Genomic DNA, 24,570 nt, shown 5'->3' with positions numbered 1-24,570 from the left:
AGCTTGCAGCTTCAAGTCCAACTCCCAAATCTATAGGCTATACAGTTGATACAAAAAATGATATTACAGATGAGAAATAAAAAAAGAAACATCATTACGACTATTTTCATCACTACAGTTGTCAAATCCTCATCAAGTTTCAACATTTAATGCAGCAAAGTCTTCACTGCTTCACCAAAACTTAATTTGCCAAAAGAATAAGATCTGTTAATAAGGCTGGATTGGTCATAAACTTGAAATTTCACCTGAAGGATGACTCTCTTATTACATTTTAGATCTTGTATTTTTGCATGTATTACTTTATGTCTTTAAAAGCACAGTTGCCAACATTAAGCCAATCATAGTTCAGGATATCTTCAACAAGATACACTCGTATAAGTGCCTGTAATGTTTTAACCTCTGGTAAAACAAGCCAAAAAACATTCACTTTTTTCTCAACAAGAAAAAAATGTTATTACACGTAACAAACATGTAAAGTAAATCCCAAAAAATCTATATAAATACAGAAAGAAAGGTATGTCTAGTGTCCACTGCTGCACAACAGCAGATTTAGTACTTGTCCTTTGTGAGATATGTTTTGAAGCAGTCACAAAACGCACAGACCAACATTGCAATTGGGACAGCAGAAACATGTTTCTTTGCACACTTTTTTTATTGCACTATTTTTTCTGTTGCTAGCATAGGAGATTGCAGAATGCCAGTACCTGATCCTCACCACAAACGTCTCCATTGTGTTACTGTGGGAGCAAAGCTTAGCGACTTCCACATTTCCCCGGACATGACCATTGACATTTGCTATAATTATAAACAGTGCTTAGGAGGACGATGTCTTTGATGTTCTTTCCCTTGATTGCAATTGTTTTGCCTTTTCCGTCATGCAGCTGCTGTCGCACCACAGTGAAGCTTCACGTGGCCGAAGTCATCAGGCTCATCATGGGAGTTCAGTCGTACAGTGATGTATGCATCAATTTCATTATCTGTGTCAACATCTGATAACCAATTCACACCATCACCACTACGGCTTGAGTCAACCAATGGTTCAGTTTCAGTTCTAAAATTGGCTTTATGGTTTCTCAATTGTTATACTCATGAATATTGAGGGGTTATAATAAAGTGGCACATCACACAGAAATATTCATGATTTTTTGCAGTACAATGTTATTTCAACCATTCAGGCATAACATTGTAAAGCAGACCATTACATTCATCCCGAGTCGAACTCTGGCTTAATTGTAATAACATAACATTCTGAGCTCAATTCACACTTAGGGTTAACACCAAGGAGGTTAAACATGACTGAAAATTGTTGGGCATGTTACATTTACTGACAGAGTGCCAACCTTCTAGCAAGGCTCACCCCTTTTGTCACAGCAAATAATGTTCTGCGTGACAGAGGCAGTGCTGTATAGTGGGTTAACAGGTATGGCATGTTCAACTATAATCTCTGCCCTTTTTTATTTTTTTAAATCTTTTTTACATTCTGTTGTTGCACATAAAACACGACATATCAAACTGACAAACTCCTCTTCTGTTTGTGACATCTAAAACACCCGCATTCCTTATTCCCTGTTGTTGCATTATTATATGCATTGTACTTCCGACGGAGCATTAGTTGGCTGTCAGCTCTCACACATCTATGACTAAAGACAACAAGTCACAGACTAGTTGGAATATGTTACTGGGTATTTCACATTATGCGACTGCCTGCAACTTGATAAAATTATATAATTGAAGGATACAATTGAAAATTGCTGAGAAAGTCACATAATGTGACATGGCTTTAAGGCAGGGGTGTCAAACTCCAGGCCTGGAGGGTCGCAGTGGCTGCAGGTTTTCATTCTAACTCTTTTCCCAACCAGTGACCACTTTTCACTGCTAATTAGCTTCTTTTCCCTTCATTGTAATAGCCCTGTTTTAAGGTTTCAGTCCTCCAAATTGAACGGAAATGAGACATGAAATGAGCAAATAGATGACCAGCTAAGCTTCAAACCAATTTCTTAATGAGAAACCAATTCTTGCTGATAATTAAACTTGTTATTTAATTCCATGGCCTGTTGCTGCTCTTATTCTGCCACAGCAGACATTTCCAAAACTGTTGACTTTCTGTTTTAAGAACGCTGTCAAAATGTTTTGGTGAGCTGAGAGATCAACCTTACTGAGACCTCCACGTTTCTTTATTTTCAGATATTGTGCGATGGGCACAGGTGAGCTGGTCATGTGGTGGCTTGTTTTGTGTCTCATTATTGTTTGGCTGCTAATTAAGGAAAAAGAAACAACTAAGGGGGCCTGAGCCAGGCTAGTTAAGACTAAAGCAAAAGAAGTTAATTAGCAGCAAAAACTGGTCACTAATTATGAATGAAAACTTGCAGCCACTGTGGCCCTCCACGACCGCAGTTTGACATCCGTGCTTTAAGGTGAAAAAGAACAATAACAAAAGCAATAAGTAATACTCTAGCTTTTAGCATCAAGAAGGTTTCTATGCAAAATAAAAGTGTGTGGTTTTTCTTCTCTCAGCATGTATAAAAATGGACTGATAACATTGGAAGAATGGTAAATTCTAATCACTATCCAGAAATAAAATGGAAAAAAATATAATCAATGCTAAAGAAATCACTGATTTCCACTTCACACAATAAAGATCACAATGCCACAAAATGACTCTTATGGGGGGAAAAAAACATACTTGTTAGATTGTGTAATCAACAAGCATTGTTAAAACCTGTCAATACATTCTCTTGCAATAGCTTTTGATATGCTTTGCTGAATTTAGTCATTTTCTTTAGAAATCAATGGGTGTAAGGACACAGGCAATATTGGACCACCAGCCACAAAAAGAAACAATCATTATCAAATGCACATTACTACAAAAGAGTCAAACATGATAAAAGTTAAGATGTCACATATATAAAAGGAAGGTGTGCAAAAAAAAAAATCCTCTGTTTTAAGGAAAGTAAAAAATCACATTAAAATTCATTATTTGTATAAAAAGATGAGCAATGATATTTTTGCTTCTATCATTTAAGGAGCAATGATGACTACGGTTTGTTTTGGTAGCCTAATTCTTTGAAGTGTTTTTTTGAGAGTTTTATGCAAAAGGAGTTGTTTTTATTTAGGTCTAACACAATTCTCATGAAGGTCCCATTTAAATCTTCGATGTTACGGAGAATACGCAAACTTGTGATATAAAGCAAAAAACAAATATTGCTTAATGTATTGTTACACACGCGTGCTTAGGGGACAGCTAAAGGGTGCAACACGGGGCGTAAAAGATTTCAGGAAAAGGGTTGGCAACCAGTATTAATGCCTTTTCTCTTTCCTCTTTCAGACCCACGGTCAAAGTCAAAATTCGGCACTTCCCTTCCTTCTCAGATGACCTTACTTCCATCCCATCCTGATGACCTCAAATTCTACTCATACCAATGACATCATTTCATTTCCTGCCATTTTTGTATAAAACTGACCTGACTGTCATACTCATTTGTCTTTTGTTATTTTGCAGAAAAGACCAGTTTCAGTCCTAACTGATTACTCTTCAACAATTTACAGGGCAAATTCCCAAATCTTTGTTTTTGTTTGACTCCAATCCTTTCACAACTGGCATAGTCGGCATGATCCAAGCGCAAGGAAGATGACTGTAGAACAGGACCTGAACTGTCACTATATATTATCCACCATCATGGCCAAACTGCAATGGGTGAAAGTCGGTGCCATGCTCAGCCAAAGTGTCGACGGTGCTGAACACCCGGTGATATTCCTCAGCCAGAAATTGCTATATCGGGAGACCAGGTATGCAGTGGTTGAACGAGAATCCCTGGCCATTAAATGGGCCATGACTCCGCCACAGTACTACCTTCTGGGTAGTGAGTTCACCTTGGTCACTGACCGCAACGCTTTACAGTGGATGGCCATATATCCACAGGAGTCGAACCTACAGGTCACGTGGTGGGTTTTAGACCGACAAGCTTATAGATCCAAGGTAATTTATCATTGGGGTTCTTTCTAAACCAATGGTGATGCCCTTTCTTGTGTCTACGACCTCTCGGTTTGGGAGGCCCAGACCCATGAGGGGGTTCATGTCACACATGCGTGCATAGGGGACAGCCAAAAGGGTCCAACACAGGGCGTAAAAGACATCAAGAAAAGGATTGGTAATGAGCATTAATGCCTTTTCTCTCTGCTCTTTCAGATCCACGGATGCCAAAACTCGTTATTCCCCTTTCTTCTCAGATGACCTCACTTCTATCCCATCCCGATTACCTCACTTCCGTCTCAAACCAATAACATCATTTTATTTTCTGCCATTTTTGTATAAAACCAGCCTGATTGTCATACTCATTTGTCTTTTGTTGTTTTGCAGAGGGACCTGTTATAGCCATAATTGACTACTCTTCAACAATGTATGGGGCAAATCCCCAAATCTTTGTTTTCGTTTGACTCCAATCCTTTCACAGTATATAAATCAGTCTTTCCATTGCTTTATTTTAGTTATATAATGTAATATCACATGACACATTTCCATTAGAATACAAAATAAAAAGGAACCAGAATATTAAATAGAACCGGGCTATTAGGCCAGTCTTAATTGCCTTCCCATTACAAGAAAGAACTATTAAATAATTGTTATTTAAACAATGATTTCATCAAGCAAGAGTGATTAGTGATATCTGGATTGGAAGCCAGTTCCCCACATCTTGTAGCCATGCCCCTTTGGCTTGATTAATTTAACACTTTAATAAAATTCTACTTTACCTGGTGGTGTTGTACAGTTTTAATACTGGCTTTGAAGTCAGAGTACAGTTGGAATTTATCTAGGTCTCTTTGTTTGGTTGTATTTTCATCTTTTTGTTCTTTCAATGCTGTTTTTGACAACACAGAATGGATGGTAAGATAGTTCATTTCACACCTGATCAAAATAAAACAAAGAACATGAATGTGTTGGAAACTCCCGCCAAAAAGTTTTAATATTTAAGAAAATACAAAGTGCAGTACCCTAGACTAATATTGACCAGGAAAGGTACCATACAAACACATAAATGTAAAATAAAACAACTATGTTTCAATTGCATGGTTTCTCAGTGTCACGATTTAGACTAGGCTCTGCTCTTAGCTTCATTTTTTATCTCATTTTGTTCGTTTCTATTTTCCCACATCACCGCCACATTTGTTTGTCTTCAATTTAAAAATGCAATCCCATAAGCCTATAGTTTCCTTTTCATGATTTGCACTGGTTTTTCCAAAGGTGCGCTTTTAACAATATTTTAGCAAAAAACGTGTTATGCGTGTTTTGAGCACACAACTGGATAACTAACATGTGGATTATGCAACATGAGTAATATAAGAATTTTTTAATCTTTCTTTCCTCGTGTACATATTTCATATTGTTTGCCATTGTAGACCACTGGTCAATCACTATTGTTTAGAACACATTGGTAGATCGAAAGCCTTTTTTCTCTCCATTCTGCAAGTTAAAAGTTTTTACTCAACCACCATTACAAAGAAAATGGGATAAGTAACATCTGAAGAAATACCACTTTTGGGTAAAGTATTCCTTTAAATCTACCTCTTTAGAGTCTATTCCCTGTGTGGCTCTATGCAACACGTTTGACTTGTGTAGGCTTTGTAGTAACGTTAAAAATATGCATTTTTGTAACATGTTACATTCAAAATGTAAAGTAATAATGGCTGCTTGAAAAATGTTACATTCAAAATATAAAGTAACTGATAATGGTTGTTACCATGAAGGTTCTAAAAGATTAAAGAATACCTTGGGTATGCAGATTTGTATTTTCTATAAATTAATTTGAACTTCGGCATTTTAATACTTTCTTGTTTGTCATGCCACTGAAGAAAATATGCAAAGTAGACAAACTGCACTAATTAAGCATACAAGTAAGAATTTCACTGTAAATGCGGAAATGTAAACACCACTACTAGTCACTGGTCAGATGAATAAAAGTAGTATCTGCAAAGCTTACATCCACCACCAGAGGGCACAAGAGACCAGTATTGCAGGGCCTTTCAACTTAACTCCCGACGTAAAACATTCTGCAAAAATACCATTGACATTTGAAAATAACATTGCATTGTTCCTAAAACAAAAAATTATAAACATTGATTATCAGATTGAGAATTATTAAAGTATAAAATGAAAAATAATACATACAGTCCTTTAATGTAGTGGATTGTGTCTTTGTCCTTTGCAATTATGTCTGCCAAAATCTGCTGAACCCCAGCTTCAACTTCAGCTAGTGCTGCACAGCCTAAACAAAAGCAATACAATTAACAGGGATGTAAAATGGTGTGAAGAAATGTGGTTTTCTTCATTAAGACCAATGTATCCCAATTTAAAGGTACACCTTATTTCCATATACATCCTTTAACTGATACTCAGAACAGCAAGATGAGCAATTAACTTTGAATTGTAATAAATAACAGTACAACCGACACTTTTAAAGATAACCAGTAGCACACTGCTAAACAGTTTCCTACTGTATGCTGGAGGACTTTTTTGCTTAGACATTTTTAAAGATCCCTTGTAAAATAAAATTGAGCCAATATACAAAACATTACTGCCTACTAAAATTAGGTTTTAAAATTATCACACCAAAAAGACTATTCCAACATTCATTGTAATGAATGCTTTGCAACATTTACGAAAAACAAATAAAATGCCCATCTATCACATTTTAAAATTATTTCTTCTTAAAAAAAAAAAAACACATACACAATTTACAAACCAGCTAAAACCTCATTCTATATAATGAAAAATGTCATTCTCTTATTTCTGCAAAGCCCTATACACATTCTTACACAAACACATACTGCAAATCGGTTTCATAAATAACAGAATTATTGAATCATGTCCAAGGAAGCATGCTGGGAAATGTAATGATGCATTTATATGACCGCATGTGCCTTGCTAGTTGGAAGGACAAAGCTGGAATTAAAAGAACACACACATTAACATTATTTTGAATGCATACTTAGTACGGTAACATCTTTCAATTTACTAACAGGAAAAAACCTACATAAGATTTTACAGGAATAACTTGGATGAGCTTACATTGTAGAGCCAAAGTTTAGAAAGGCAGCTAGTACCAAAATGACGTTAGAGCACACTTACCTGGAGTATCAGGCTTTATATAGGAATGCAGGTTGAGATCCTGTGGATTTTCAAGTAAAGCCAAGGCAGCTGGTTCTAGGCCAAGTTCTCTTGCCCGCCTGGCCTTTGTCAGCTTGCTCCCTTTCTTGTAGGGTGCATACTAACCAAAAACATAAAATTGAGACAATTGAGAATGGCTATGTATTTTTACCATAAGCAATCATATGTAAAAGTTAATATGATGTGCAAATTAGTCATGTTTACTTTAACCTCTTTATTTTTGTGTGTTCACATTAAAAAAAAGTGTATGTAACATTCTTTTTTTGGAAAAAAAAAAACTGTGTAAAAGACCTGGACGAAATATACACAAACCTACTGGAAACTCCAGTAAATTCAGTTGTAAATGCTTTTCTGGTTGCTTAGGGCTTCTAAGACTGTTAAGTAATAAGGCCACATTTTAAGCCACATTATCACCTAGGGAAGAAGGAAACAGCACTTCAATGTCAAAAAACCAAGGTAGGACTACTGTAAAAATTGTATTAGTGCAAAGATAGGATGGCCAGTGGTAGCTCCGAGGCTAGGGATCTGCACTGGCAATCGGAAGTTTGCCGGTTGAAATCCCGTAAATGCCAAAAAGGGACTCTGCTCTGTTGGGCCCTTGAGCAAGGCCCTTAACCTGCAATTGCTGAGTGCTTCGAGTAGTGAGAAAAAAAGCTATATAAATATATATAAATGCAAAGAATGAAGAAAGACATTTTGGAATATTTATCTCCATACCTTTATGGTTACTTGTTTGTTAAACAGTGATCCCTCGTTATATCGCACTTCGACTTTCGCGGCTTCACTCTATCACGGATTTTAAATGTAGGCATATCTAAATATATAATCACAGATTTTTCGCTGGTTCGCGGATTTCTGCGGACAATGGGTCTTTTAAATTTATAGTACATGCTTCCTCAGTTGTTTTGCCCAGTTGATTTCATACAAGGGACACTATTGGCGGATGGCTGAGAAGCTACCCAATGAGAACATGTATTATGTATTAAATAAAACTCCTCAATGATATACGATATGCTTCCCGCATGGTGCTTTGCACACTTAAAAGCCCGAACAGCACCTATTGATTTTTGATTGTTTGCTTGTCTCTGTCTGTCTCTCTCTCTCACTCTCTCTGACATTCTCTGCTCCTGACGGAGGGGGTGTGAGCAGAGGGGCTGTTGGCACACTGGCCTGGACGATATGGACGCTCCTCTAAAAAATGCTGAAAGACTACCTTCACATTGCTCACTTCCTCGCGGCTGCTTTGTCAGGCGGCGATTCGCATACTTAAAAGCACCGATTGATTTTTGATTGTTTGCTTTTCTCTCTCTGTCTCTCTCTGACATACTCTGCTCCTGACGTGCACTCCTTTGAAGAGGAAGATATGTTTGCATTCTTAATTGTGAGACGGAACTGTCATCTCTCTCTTGTCATGGAGCACAGTTTAAACTTTTGAAAGAGAGACAAATGTTTGTTTGCAGAGTTTTAAAGTCCCTGTCTCTACAACCTCCTGTGTTTCTGTGCAAATCTGTGACCCAAGCGTGACAAAATAAAAATACCAATTTTTACTTTGCGGATTTTCACCTTCGCGGGGGGTTCAGAAACGCAACCCCAGCGATCGAGGAGGAATCACTGTATATAAAACACACCATTTGTTAGGGCCATAGTCCTTGAGATGAGACTGAGATGGACCATTAGCAACTGAGAAGGTAGATGAGACTTTAAAGTACATAAAATGAACAGTATTTATCAAAAGAGGAAATAATTAAAGTGTCACATCTCATTCAATAATATAAATAAATATCCAATAAAATAATGCTAATAGAAAACATTGTCTTCAGGAGTGCAACAAATAATCCAAATTAAAATCCATTCCCATTGTAATCCATTTCCTTTTCAGGACATCAGAACAAATCCGTCCTGCAAAGACTTCAGCAGACATTCTGCCAGCTCGATCAATGCCCGCAGAACCCTACACTTGAAAGGTGAGATTATAAGTGCAGGTATATATAAATTTAAGCAGTGTTTAACTGTCAATACCTATTGTGTGAGTGAGTGTGTGTTCATATATTTAAATTTACCTTTTTTATTTGGCCGACAGCTGTATCCAAGGCGACTTGACAACATTTATGATACAACTGGTTGCATTTCTTTTGGTGTTCCAATTGGAGCACAGGCAGGCCAAGTGACTTGCTCAGCGTCACACAGTGTAAGTAGTGGGATCTGAACCTACAGCCTCATGGTTTGCAGTCCAATGCCTTAACCACTACACCGCACTACCGCCATGTACAGTAAACATTTTCCGGTTGTTAGAGAAATGGTGAAAACTACATTTTTTAATAGGTCTTGTTTCAGATAGAAACATTACAGAGAAAATGAAACAATAAGACAGCTTTGACAAGAATCATTTGAATTTCTTTTATGCCATATGCATTATGGATAAATAGTTCTGTAAAAAAAATGATTTTGGTATTTTTATGGTCACTGAGTAATAAGCCAGCAGAATTTCATTTTGTTTGTTAAAATAAGCAGTTAGCACCTGTGGTCTATAGCTTAATTATAAAAAATACACCTTAATATAGGACGTAAGGCTTCTGTGGGTCTGGTTATGCAGAAGTTTAGTGCAAAAATATTTTTAAAGGGATAAAAGGGGGAAAAGAAAATCAGATCATTATCAGAATCCACAGATCAAGTAATATGAAATCAGTGATTAGGAACAGCCTTGAAAAACCAAAATCAGAGCATCCCTACCTGCTTGATTAAAAAATGTGACTAGACATCAATTAGAAAGAGTTCTAAGTGGTAATAGTAATATAATGTAGGGGACATTTGACAGAGTTGTGCTCAGCACACTCTGAAATAGTAAAAAATATTACTCACCACATGATCTAGCTCATCAGGGGTCCTGCAGTTTAGCAGTGAATTTTGTAAATCAGCTGTCAACACTCCTTCTTTCTTCAAAGTCTGGATCACTGTGTGAACTTTTTTTGCGATGGTCCTTAGTAGGGGAGAAAAATATATCACGTGGGTGTGTATACACAGTGGTTTAAAATGGATCATTTAAAAATGATTCAGATCCATTGGTAAAATCCAGGCAAGCATGCAATTTTTTTGGAATGTACATCTGATACAGAAACAAGAAATTAAGAAATCCCATTGAAATTAATAGCAAAGCTAATTCCACTTTGGCTTTGCTGCCACCATGTGAATAAAAGAAGTATAACATACCAAATATTAACCGTTAAATTATATTAAACCATGTAATGTGACTTTTAAAGACAGTAATGCTTCGCATAAAGAGTCTAAATTGACAGAGTATGAGTGGGTGTTAGTATTTGCTCCCTAGGCTTAGATAAACATTTAGATATAATGAAAGCAACATCAAGACTGATTGTGACTAAATACACTTTAAGGAATACTCCACCCAAAAATTCTACATATAATTTTTTAACATGTTAACTCATCCTATGTAGTTTGAGCAATGACTGAGAAAAAATTTTAATCTCATGCCAAGTCATTAAATTATACACATATGTATTTCTTTGCTCAATTAAATAAATAACTGATGATCCACTAATAAGACGACTGTTTAATAAATAATTGTAGAAAATGAAATTAGTCCACAAAAAAGTAACCTCCTTCCCACAGGATTGCACTTTTGAACTGAAGATAGGACTGCTCACCAGTAAATGAACGGGAGAATAAGATCTTTTATTCAAAATCAGCTTGACCAAAACAGTCTTCTATCATGAATCCTAAAAAATGCATAGAATTTCTAATTTCAACCCTGATCCCTATAAGTAAATAAAAGCATGCCATAAGGAAATATCTGGAAGTCACACATTTATAATTAAATCAACAAGATGATAATCAATCCATAGGATTGTAATATGTACATTACTGTTTTTAAAGTATAAAACGCAAAAAATATATTTTTACCACACCTTTACACCTGAATTGGACCATAAATTTACCACAAGTACACAGAACACAGTCTGTTGTTTCATTATTCAACCATTAAATCAGAATTGCAAGCACATTTATCTTCAAAAGGTACGATTTTCTTTCAAGTAGTATTTGGCACAACACAGGGTTCCTAACTATGAAGAAATCTTTCATGGGGCCAAATCAGTGTCTTATCCCAACACAACAACACACAGTCAACTCACCCATCAACTGGTCTCCAGACCGAAATATACAAATTACTTATAAAGGATATTGAAGGCTGATGCAGATAAAGAGAATCAAGTACTAAAAGATGGATATACATACTCAATGATACCAAAATGGACTTTTCGACTATGACTATGAAGTGGAATGGTACTGTCCTAATGAGCATACACCTCTGTTGAAATACTAGCCGGGCTACACTCTCTTGTTATGTGTGGTGGGGTTGAGACTCATAGTTTTTCCTCCACCATAACCAAGACAAGCCTAAATGATAATTCTAAACTAGCACTGGTCTGTACCTGTGTGTTGATACTTACACAGCATCTTGCTTTCTTCAATACTGTAAAGGAAAACCAAATTAAAAAAGTAAAAAGGGTGGGAATAAGCACACAATATGGCTTTGGGTGGATACCTAAGAAATATAAAACATTAAATACAATATATAAGGAATCAACCAGGAATGTGGGCACCTTTACTGGAAACAACTCTAAATCTTACAATGTAATACGATATATAGGCAGTCCCAGGGTTACATACAAGATATGGACTGTAGGTTTATACTGAAGTTGAATTTAGGGGTAATTGACGACTGTAATCTGAATTTTAAATTGCATGTTCATCAGACCACTAGGACAGCATTTTTTCACCTAAGAAACATAGCAAAAGTTAGACCTCTTATATCTTTGAAAGATGCTGAGAAATTAGTTCACGTGTTTGTTTTCAGTCGACTAGATTACTGTAACGCACACCTCTCAGGACTACCCAAAAAAGACATAAATCACTTGCAACGAGTGCAGAATGGAGCTGCTAGAATCCTAACTAGGAAAAGAAAATCCGAACACATTTCTCCAGTTTTGATGTCACTACACTGGTTACCTGTGTCATTCAGGATTGACTTTAAAAATTCTGCTTATGGTTTATAAAGCCTTAAATAATCTCGCTCCATCTTATATATCGGAATGTCTGACACCTTATATTCCAAATCGTAACCTCAGATCCTCAAATGAGTGTCTCCTTAGAATTCCAAGAACAAAACTTAAAAGAAGTGGTGAGGCGGCCTTCTGCTGCTATGCACCTAAAATCTGGAATAGCCTGCCAATAGGAATTCACCAGGCTAGTACAGTAGAGCACTTTAAAACACTGCTGAAAACACATTACTTTAACATGGCCTTTTTATAACTTTAATTTAACTTAATTTAACTTAATCCTGATACTCTGTATGTTCAATTCATCATAATAACTATTCATAGTGGCTCTAAAATCCGTACTGACCCCTACTCTCTCTTCTGTTTCTTTTTTCCGGTTTCTTTGTGGTGGAGGCCTGTGCCACCTCCACCTACTCAAAGCTTCATGATGCTCCAACAATGATGGATGGATTAAAAGGCAGAAGTCTACATGACCATCATCATCAAGTCCTTCCGTGAGAACCCTAAATCCAAAGAGGACTGTTTCATTTACGTTAGATAGAATGCCCAGAGGGGACTGGGCGGTCTCATGGTCTGGAATCCCTACAGATTTTATTGTTTTCTCCAGCCGTCTGGAGTTTTTTTTTGTTTTTTCTGTCCCCCCTGGCCATTGGACCTCACTCTTATTCTGTTAATTAATGTTGACTTATTTTGTTTTCTTATTGTGTCTTTTATTTTTCTATTCTTTAATATGTAAAGCACTTTGAGCTACTGTTTGTATGAAAATGTGCTATATAAATAAATGTTGTTGTTGTTGAATTTGTATGTAAGTCGGAACAGGTACATTATTTTAATAACTGCTATTGTTGACCGACTGTAACCAAGTGCTCTGCCAATGAATGATGGAGTTTCACCCCTCTCTGACCTTTTTATTATTTGTACTTTATTTTCAATGGTGATGGTTTTTCTCTTCTTTACTGTATCACCAGCACTTGCATCAGATTTGTGTTTCAGAGACATTCTTGAAGGGTGAAGACAAAAGGTTAAGATGAGCTCTTCTGCACAGCACTGTCCACGCTATCACAGAAGGAAGGCACCCGTCGTCAATACGTCCGATGTACCGACAAGAGACAACTTCCTGATATATGCGTAACAGTACAAGCAGGCTTGCTATTGAGAATGAATGGGGGCATCAAGGGGCGGTACACCACCAGCCCACCTCAGTCACCTCCACTACAGTATGCTGCCTGAATTGTCCGCCCACCAAGAACGAACACGGTGCAGCGAAAGACATGTAGTGAAATCGCCCACCACCGCCCCCATTCAACAGGCAGCCATCCGAGGCACGCTACAATGTTACCCTCCGCCGCCCCAATCACCCTCAATGGCCTCCGTTCAGCCACAACTGGGTCACCGCTTGCAGCATTACCAGCCACCCACCGAGATTGAACGGGGCAGCCATGTGTGGTGGGCGGGCAGTGAAATCGTTTGCCGCCGGGAGCTGCCCGATGGACACTACACTGCGCGAGCAGCGAAATCACCCCCTCTAGCCACTGCTTGCAGCATCACCAGCCGCCCACCACACGTCTGCCCAGTTCATTATTGGTGGGCAGCTGGTGATGCTGCGTCCCCAGGCCGAAGAGGATGGCGCGGCAGTTACTGAGGCGCATGCGTCGCAGCTGGGGCCCTGTTCGTATGTTGTAGGTCGGATGTCCATAACATGGGGACTACTGTATTGTAAAGTTCATCAACTACACCCTGCACTGAACAAATACAACCTAAATTAATTAGACCAAAAAAAAATTAGATGATTTTCACCCTCTTTATATAAACAGTGACAAGCAAGAAAACAAAATTTCCTGCTCAGGTCTGTTGATGTCTTATTAGGGCAGAGAAGTGGCTATCTGGCTAAAGGATTTGGGCTGGTAACTTGAAGGTTGCTGGGTGGAATCCTGGCAGGGACATAAGGAATGCTAAGCAAGGACCTTAACCTGCAATTGCCTCGGGGGTGCTGTACAAATAGATGACCCTGCGCTCTAAACCCAAAACCTTCTGGAGAGCAAGTTGGGGTATGTGGAAAAAATGACAAATTCCTAATACAAGAAATTGTATATAGTGAATACAGGATTAAAAATCTCTAAAAAAAAAAAAAAAATTAAATAAATAAATTCTCCAGAACTCCATATATTTTATTTTCTCGACAACAGCAAAGCTGACTGCAGTAGAAGTCGTATGGCTCATTCTTCCATCACCAACTTTAGTATGACAAGCCGACTCAACATTAACACCAAGCCTCTTCAACAGTACAACATCTTGTGTAAAAACAAGAATGGGTCGAGGAGGTTTAGCTTCATGAAAAATGATTGGAAATACATTTTTGAGAGCTTTGAACTATTCATTTAGTTTATGTTACCACTGATCAAGGGGTGTGCTCAGTCCTCTTTGAAATTTTTCTCTTTCCTCGGCATTAGCATACTCTTGTATGTTCTTTGCATATTTGTTTATTTAAAATTGGATGACTAAAATTTTTAACTCCTACATAGTGGACATTTTTTGTGAGCAAGTTGTGGGTATGCATGGCAAAACTTGACCCACATTTCAATGCACTTAGCATTAGCCTCTAACCAACAAAAGAGATTCAACCACTTTCTCTGAAAAGCTCACTTTTCTTTTTACTGCCTGAATTTTCAGTTGGGATACTGTGATAATCACTGACATTTTCTATCTGTCTGGAGTAACAACCTTCCAAGAAAAGTAAATGAGAAGCAGAAATTAAATGTTTTGTTTGAACAGCTAAAATAAATAAATGTGGTTGAAACTCAACCCAAACCACTAGGCACAGAACCATATAAAACATCAGTGAGTTGTTTCTTTTAAAGGCTTTCTGTCTTCCTTTTATTCTCTCTTCCTTGATTTTCAGCTCATACTCTGCTGCACCATGTTGACCATTTAAAAGCAGTGCCATGCTCAAGTCACGTAGCTCTCTGCAACAAAGCCATGTCTGCAAAAATGATGGCAAACAGACTTAAAAATTATAATAACTAATCAGAAGAAATTTAAAAATTCAGAAGATAAACTAAAATGTTCTCAAAGGACAAGAGTACTCAAAAATAACAAGAAACCCAATAAAAGAGCAAGGTAAGCAGTTAAACAAAAATATACAAATCACTGTAGCACAATATAGGCCAAATTATAACAGTATCCCTGATGAGGTAGGCAAATAGCTGCAAAATCTTTACGGTAATATAACGTAACTAGTCATCCCCTTCGGCTTCCTCCGCATATTAGTGAAACAGGTCAGCTCTCTACTCCTGACGTCACTCTTCCCCTTCCCCTCTGCCTGCAGCCGGCTAATCTTGGATTAGCGCGAATATATCGCTCCTGATATGCAAACTGTGATTCTTAGCGCAATGAGAGAAGTCGCAAAATCAACCGGAATGTTCAAGCAAATTACAGAAAAAAAAAGATCTAAATCCATTAAGTAGTTCTCTCTTTCACTAACTAAGCAGAGTTAAAGTTACAGTCTCCCGAGGCAGAACTGATACTTATACGATGAGAAAGTTGCAAAATCACGAAAGTGAGGAGGGTCCCGCACCCACTCCCTGCAGCCTTGATGAGTCTCTCTCGGATTCATTCAAATAAAAATCGGTACATGTTTGTCACACAAAATGTTTCTGCATTAGAACTGATACTTAGCACGATGAGAAAGTTGCAAAATCAACGAAACGTTCAAGCAAATTATAGAAAAAAACCCAATCTAAATTCTGTTAAGTAGTTCTCTTGTGAAAAGCGAACAGACATAAAAAACAGGTCTAAAAAACTGCAAGAAATTTCGTGCTTGGACCATAAAATTTTTAAAACCATTTCTTAGCAAGCACCTATGGGCCAAGGATAATCTACATTCCAGATTTCAAGTGCAACAGGACAATATATATATATATATATAGATATATTATATAGATTCTTGATACAAAATTCTGCGCCAAAATTCCTACAATGCACAAATTGTATACCAATCCTTTTGGAGTTAAAACTTTCCTCAATTGTAAAAATTAAGGACAGTGTATATATATATATATATATATATATATGTGTATATATATATATATATATATGTATATATATATATATATATATATATATATATATATATATATATATATATATATATATATATATGTATATATATATATATATATATATATATATATATATATATATATATATATATATATATATATATATATATATATATATATATATATATATATATATATATATATATATATATATATATATATATATATATATATATATATGTGTATATATATATATATATATATATATATATATATATATATATATATATATTATATAGATTGTTGATTTTCAATTTTCAACTTTTACAGTGTAAAAATTACATTTACACGGTTATGACAGAAAAATCCTATGCATGCATGCATATTTGTTGGACAACTTATGTCAACCGCTTAGAACAGACAATTTTGGCAAATTTTATACCTCTCTATTTGCATATGTTACTTATAAAACAACATCTATCCATCCATTCATCCATTACCCAACCCGCTATATCCTAACTACAGGGTCACGGGAGTCTGCTGGAGCCAATCCCAGCCAACACAGGGCGCAAGGCAGGAAACAAACCCCAGGGAGGGCACCAGCCCACCGCAGTTTTATAAAACATTTTTTTCTTAACAAATAAAGAAACAAACAATCACCACACTTTGGCAACCGTTCTAAATTTGCTTATGTACTTAACAGATGCTTTCTGGTCAGTAAAAAAAAAAAAAGAACAGACAGATTGGGTCACAAAGTCTCTCTAACCGAGGGCTCAGAGAGACTCAAAACACCTTATACCTTTGTTATGAAACAGATCTCCTGTGTGCTGACACACAGACTTCCATGACAATGCTTTCTTTCCATGGTGCCAGACAACTGAGATTTTTCTCAAAATTTCAAAGACCCATCCTGTGTTTGTTGCTGAACTCTTATCTTTGTGGAGCCTACCCTTTTGGACTTTCCTTCTAGACCTCCATCAGTGGACTCTAAGTCTAGCTTAGCTTAAAGACTTGCCTCTCCTTTCTCACATTTCAATCAACGTGACTGCAATTGTACCTTAAATTCTATTCTTCAAGTTTATTAATAATGATTCTGCCATATAGTCATCTCAGGATGTTTATTTCATACACTGGACTATTCAGTCATTCTTTACATAAGGACAATATGGGGAGATGGAGAGAGAGAGAGAGAGAGAGAGAGAGAGAGAGAGAGAGAGAGATAGAATTCTCTTCACGTTTGAAATGGAAATCGCGTATTACCACGCGAAACAGAAATTATGTATGACCACAGAAAATATTATAATACAGGAACTAATCACTTAGTTTGTGTACGCCATTTTTATAGTGCCTTTACAAATTATTATTTGTGGGAGAGTTATTTTACTGATATTGAAAAGAAGTAAACACAAACACGCCGATCTATCCCATAGACGTGCGCCCCGCGTCGACCTCTCCCAGCCCACCTCTCTGGACTCCAGTGCTGAGCCATCCGCCGCCAGGCGCATTCTGACAGAGAAGTTTTATTTATTCGTCCAAGTGACTGTCGCGGAAACTGACACATTCTAACTTTTTTTTAATTGTCAGTACTTGATAGTAGAAGAGATGAAAAAAACAGCTTTGCGTCTTTCTACTTTTTAACTGCGCCGAACTGTAGAAGACTGCCTTCAGCGGCGAGGGGTCGTGACAACAAAGTGGACGCTAGAAAGCACGGAATGTCGGGCTGCTCTGCTGGGTCAACAGCTTCGCAGTTTCAGGCAGCGTCCTCTCTTTTCGCACCGTTTGTGACACTTAGAGTGCCCCGTCGGCTCCTTGGACAGTGGAAATCTTTGCGAATGAGTGTGATTGGCGCCATCGAAGCATGACTCTCTTGGTAAATTGCGGTGCACAGCTACTTACTGTCCCTTAAGGTGAGTTCAGGTCACTAAAACCCCGCAACATTCAAGGTTGCTTTTGTGATGAATTCTTTTAAGAAGATGGAGGGTTTACATCTAAGAATATGTACCGACCTTTTCATGTAAAGTATTGGACTTGGGAATTGTTTGGACCTTCTGTCCGTTAAGCACGGAAGGGCAGCGTCCACATTTCTCAGAATAATTTTTCTCTTAAATCACAGGCACGTAGTGCAAGGTTGTCAAGCAGGTAGTTTACCCGAAACCACTGCAGTAGTACTCAATGTAGCTTTACTTCTTAAATGTTAATGTTTAACTGTTTAATAATTTATACACTTCTTATACATCATTCAAATTCTCTTACGGAAATGTTTTACTGTTTGATAATTTATACGTTTCTTATATGTTTTTCAAATTCTTTTATCAAAATGTTTTACTACTTAATAACTTATTTTATAATACTACATTTTATTTTTTTCCCTTGAACTCAGTGAGCGAAGCCACTGGGTAATCAGCTAGTCAGCTTATAAAGACTCTGTGTTGATCTGGCCTTAGTATGTATTTAGGGTTTAGCATTGCTGCAGTGTATCTCAGAGCCACAGACTAGCAGCCAGTCGGGACTAACACTAAATGCAGTTGCAGAGTGCTTCTTGAAATGTGAGAAGGGGAACAAAGTTACATACTAGCTTAGCCCACTTTGTGAGCAGGTTTAACAGATTTATTACAGTGGGTAATGTTACAAAATTAATTCTGCACAAACCTGTTACAGACGCGATAGAGCACAAATATGCCATTAAAAGTATGGAAACAATATTATATACTTTGAATCAAGTATAGCATGATACTGAATCGCATGCATTTAACTCAATGCCAAAGAAAAAGGCAAGAGATGCATACATTTTTATATTGCATCATATAAGAAATAGAAAACGTACATTTCGCCATTAATGTTTAGTTGAAAGATGTCTGTATCCTTAATTAAGAAATTGCCCAGCCACCAGTTCGGAAAGCTCATATTGAAAGATGCTGGCAGTTTCTTTCATGGTTTATTTCTTTAGAGTATAGTGGAGATATGTTTGAGGGTGTCATCCAGATCTAATACGGGATCCTTCACAATAATTACAGAGAGTTTGTACTCTGCTGTGAAGTTTGAGCTGCAGTGACACATTCTTTACAAATATTGTCCAGCCTCTGACAAGGTATTTTACACACTCTGGTGACTGCTATATTAATTTGGTTATTCCAAAACGCCGGGTGCATAATGAATGACAAGTATCAGTTCTTCTGCATTATTGGAAAACGAGTTACAGCAGGACCAGATTAAGACCCCCAAAAGCCTGAGGGTGTCACACGCATATATTTACACTCAATGAACAATACATACACAAGTAAAACAAACAGGGAGTGGTCACCTTTGGAGATTTGAGAGTGCAGACCCTCATAAATTACATTGAGGCGGGTGTCAATATAATGTGCAAGAAATCGTGTACATGTGTTGCATGGAAGAGTGTGAGTAGAAACAGAAAAATTCTGGGATTATTCCCACTATATGTCATAGCCCCTTGACAACCTGGGCCACATATACAGTCTACTAAGGTAACCCCAATGGTCGATCCTACCATCCATTTTAAAATACATTTATCCTGAACAGAGTCACAGGGAAGCTAGAACCTATCCCAGCAGGCAATGGATGCAGGAACAATCCCTGGACAGGGTGCCACTCCATCGCCGGGTCAACACAAACACCATACAAATACACAAAGACACACTAGATCCACATAAGACTTAAAGTGAGACAATTCTGCTTCAGATTCTACTAATGTACACCTTTCATCATCAATTACTTTACATATAGGGATTTCTAAACCTTTCCACACGTTCACAGTGAATAAAAAGATGACCTGAACTGGTGTATCTTAACAATTGGAATTATTTATTAAGTTTACATGAGGATGTACTTTTTTCCCTGGGCTCTGTCTCTGTAAATCAAAAGGAATGTGCAGCAGCACATTGCTAACTGAGAGAAGACAAGATGTTAACTGCCTGCAGGCTGCAACTAACTGGCAATCAGTCAGTCAGCAGAGCAAACTGAGGAGAAAAATTAAACTAGCTGCGAATTGCTTAAACTTGGTACTGATCTTGTTCTGCTTTTCACAGAGACGGCACTTAAGAATGTCTCCTCTTGGTGCCGTACTACGTAGCCTGGTCTTGATCCACTGCCACAATACTATCTGCTACTCTGCATTTGACCCTATAAGTTGTAAATGCCCTATGTACACATAATTCAAGAATTATTATCCAGGCATCAAATAAAATCCATACTTCTGCAAATAAGTCTTTCAGAATGCTTTAACTCTGCCTGATTTCTCATACACTGGCACGGTTTCCATATGACTTCCAAAACAGGTTTTTGTATTTGTAGTCACCACATCCAGGATATAATTTGTGTTATATTAAATGTTACCAATTTTATATTACTCGGTGCTTTGGGTTTTTTTTAAAAGAATTACAGGAACAATGCTTTCTTTCAGGTGACACGTGCCGCAGTGGTAGCGTTGCTGCCTCGCAGTAAGTAGACCTGGTTTCGCTTCTCAGGTCCTCCCCTCTGTGGAGTTTCCATGTTCTCCTTGTGTCTGCGTGGGTTTCCTCCGACAGTCCAAAGACATGCAGGTTAGGTGCATTGGCGATCCTAAATTGCCCCTAGAGTGTGCTTGGTGTGTGGATGGGTGTGTGTGCCTGGTGTGTGGGTGTGTATGCCCTGCCTGGGGTTTGTTTCCTGCCTTGCACCCCGTGTTGGCTGGGATTGGCTCCAGCAGACCCCCATAATCCTGTGTTAGGATACAGCGGGTTAGACAACATCTGACTGACACACTTTCTAACAGTAAATCATTAGAAAATTAGAACAGTCTAGACAAAAACAGGCCATTCAGCTCAAAAAAAAGCTTGCTATACCTATCCACTTAAATTCTCCCAAAATAACAACATCAAGTTGAGCTCCTAAAATCCTACTGTCTACCACACTACTTGGTAGCTTATTCAATGTGCCTGTGGTTCTCAGAATGAAGAAAAACCTCCTAATGTTTGTGCAAAATGTACCCTTAACAAAATTTCCAACTGTGTCCCGATGGTCTTGCTGAACTCCTTTTAAAGTAACAGTCTTGATCCACTGTACTAATTCCCTTCATAATTTTAAACACTTCAATCATGTCCTCCCTCAATCTCCTCCTTTTGCTTAAAATTAAAAAGGCTCAGCCCTTTTAATACTTCCTCATAACTTCTCCTGTAGCACGGGTATCAGTCGAGCTGCACTTCTCTGGACTTTTTCTAGCGCTGCTTTGTCCTTTTTTCTAGCCCAGATACCAAAACTGCACACATTACTCCAGATGAGGTCTAATCAGTGTGTAATAAAGCTTTAGCATAACCTCCTTTTACTTGTACTCTTACATATTTGGCTATATAACCTAACATTCTAGTAGCTTTCTTGATGGTTTCTAAACACTGTCTGGCAGTTGATAGTTTGAAAAGTCCACTTCAACTCCTAATTCCTTCTCACAAGGTGTACTTTGAATTTTCAGAAATCCCATTGCATATTCAAAAATTTTAAATCTAATGTTTTTATATCCTGTGTGTAAAACTTCACATTTACTTACATTAAATTTCATCTGCCACAAACCTCCCCCATCCTGTATGCTGTCTAAGTCCCCTAATCATTACGCATTCCTCTATTAGATTTCATTATTATTTTTCACATTATAATGAGAAAGTTAGAAGGCATTACTTTCTTACCTTAGCTCTTCAAGGTGCATCTGAACATCTCTGACTGCATCTGCATCCATATAATTGATTAGCTCCTTTCTATAGCGAACAATAAATGGAATTGTATTGTCGTCATTAAACAAAGTAACTAGATTTTCACACACCCAGGGATCTACAGCAGTCTTCTCAGACAAAACCTGCAATCAAAAAGCATAGCTTTCAACAAACTTGTTGTAGACCTGCTACAAATATTTTGCCTTAGAGATACATACAGGTACAGTGGTATAAACACTGCACTTTGAAATTTTCATTCTACATGAAAAATATATTGTACTGATGTCTTTATACTGTATAGTGTTTATAAGTCAGAAGTTTTCATCTTTGAAATTGTAGGCCATGCAGTTCAAGATAACATTCAATATCAATATGAAAAAATAATAATATTGTGAAAGTCCTATATAATACAGTCATGGCCAAAATTAATCGGCACCCCTGGAATTTTCCCAGAAAATGCACCATTTCTCCCAGAAAATTGTTGCAATTACAAATGTTTTGGTATACACGTGTTTATTTCCTTTATGTGCATTGGAACAACACAAAAAAAACAGAGGAAGAAAAGCCAAATCTGACATCATGTCACACAGAACTCCAAAAATGGGCCAGACAAAATTATTGGCACCCTCAATGTAATATTTGTTTGCACGCCCTTTGGAAAAAAATAACTGAAATCAAGCACTTCCTATAACCATCAACAAGCTTGTTACACCTCTCAACTGAAATTTCCGACCACTCTTCTTTTGCAAACTGCTCAAGGTCTCTCAAATTTGAAGCAAACGTAAAGATGAAGGTCAGCGCTGCACCATACACGACTGCTCTATTTGTCTCATTTTTGCCAACAGAAACCTGCTAGAACACTCTAGTAATGACTAAAATAAAACACAGTTTAAGTAAATATGTGGTGTGTTAGTTTAAAATTGTTTTATTACATTACAGGCACTCCGGCAATCTTTAAAAACCTCACACTATTCCAGTGTGGTGCTGAGGCGTCACCCACTGCACTCGGGTTGCAATCCAGGTGGTTTGTCGTGTGGTGGGTGCAGCAACGCACCATTAGCAAATGCTTCCAACCCCTCTCTCCTTAACCTCACCCTGAACTAACCAAATGACTTCATGAGTTCACATACAATAATATATTATAATTGAAGAGACTGAGAAAAGTGCCATAACTGACCCCGTGTTAGATTAGTCTCCTGTAAAATCAGCAGCTACACTGCATCTGATAATTTTAGGCACAAAACAAATTCTACAAAGATCTGTTTAAAACATGGGTTGCCACTCCATCAGTGGTTGGGAATCGTGGTGCGACTCCACAACAAAAGAACTTGCCATAGTCAGCAGTATTTGAACTGTGGAAGGGTGCAGTATAGTAGTGGTGCTGTGCAAAAATACTTAGCCTGGGAAAGCTCAAAGGCATATTCCATACTTCTATTTTTTTTTTTTTTTTTTTTTTGAGGACAGGGCCCTCCTCACCCACATGCCAGGCTCTGGGCGTATCTTACATACCACTTAGCTAGCAAACAAGAGAACTACTTAACAGATTTAGATTGGGTTTTTATCTAGAATTTGCTTGAACATTCCAGTCGATTTAGCGACCTCTCTCATCACGCTAAGAATCATAGTTCGCTTTCAGGAGCAATATATTCGCACTAATCTGAGATAAGAGGATGCGGGCCGAGGGGAGGGGGAAGCGTGACATCAGGAGTGCGGAGTCAGTCTACCTCCATGTTTTGGAGCGTAACTTGCCACCACTTAGCTAGCGATACCTTTATGTTTATTGATTTTTAAACTTTGTCCTGTTTCACTACTATGCCGGGGGAAAACAGCTAGTCTATATTAAATGTATTTCTATTGTTCAAAGTTACTGGAAGGCTGAAGTCTAATTTAGTAAGAAATATTGGTAAAGTAAACTTGACAGGATATCGGGTAAGAGTGGCCATTCAAAGCATTATACTGTTAAAAATGGCTATATTATAAACACATTCATTCATATTTAACATTATTCATTTACACATTTCAAATTAAATTGAAAAAATGTGATATTTTGGTGGATAACAACAAGACTAAAATGATTTACTGCACTGCAACCTTTATTTAATTTAGTATAAAGCACTAGACCAAGACTTGCTAAAGCGATTCTTTTTTTTCCAGTGACTGTGAAAGCATTTGTGCTTGTAGACTTTGTGATATATGGCCGGCAGTTTATCCCGGCCAATACCCCCCACGCCGCTAGATGGAGTCCTCCCTGCAACATGGAGGTGCCCCGAATTCCAACAGGGCATCATGGACCATGGAGTTCAGCTTCACAGCCCTGCTGGATACCGTGGGGGCCGCCAGAAGCTGCTGCAGGGAGACATGAACATTGTTTCCGTTATAGCCCGGAAGTACTTACAAGGCATGAGGATGGAAGAACTAAAGTATTTCCGGGTTGAAGAAAAGAAGTTTTCATCTGACCCAGATGTACTGTACTATGAAATCACATGGACTGAGGGAAAGAAGCACTTCCGGGTCAAGGACTATAAAAAGGACTGTGGGAAATCCAGCAGACTGAGCCGGAGTTGGGAGGAAGTGTG

At 37.7% G+C, this 24,570-nt stretch overlaps 1 protein-coding gene across 1 annotated transcript in view; it reads right to left on the bottom strand.

The window, feature by feature from the left end:
- srbd1 (S1 RNA binding domain 1) overlaps nt 1–24,570 on the bottom strand; it is a 389,487-nt gene that overhangs the window by 335,008 nt on the left and 29,909 nt on the right. The window contains exons 5-9 of the mRNA XM_039738094.1: nt 21,971–22,137; nt 10,022–10,139; nt 7,124–7,262; nt 6,164–6,260; nt 4,750–4,903 (exon numbers count right to left, since the gene is read on the bottom strand). Coding sequence (XP_039594028.1) covers nt 4,750–4,903; nt 6,164–6,260; nt 7,124–7,262; nt 10,022–10,139; nt 21,971–22,137 — 675 coding nt within the window. The remainder of the gene's footprint in view (nt 1–4,749; nt 4,904–6,163; nt 6,261–7,123; nt 7,263–10,021; nt 10,140–21,970; nt 22,138–24,570) is intronic.

This window comes from Polypterus senegalus, chromosome 16 (genome assembly GCF_016835505.1).
Source record: "Polypterus senegalus isolate Bchr_013 chromosome 16, ASM1683550v1, whole genome shotgun sequence".
NCBI classification, from domain to species: domain Eukaryota; kingdom Metazoa; phylum Chordata; class Cladistia; order Polypteriformes; family Polypteridae; genus Polypterus; species Polypterus senegalus.
This window is presented reverse-complemented; position numbering and strand designations above follow the sequence as displayed.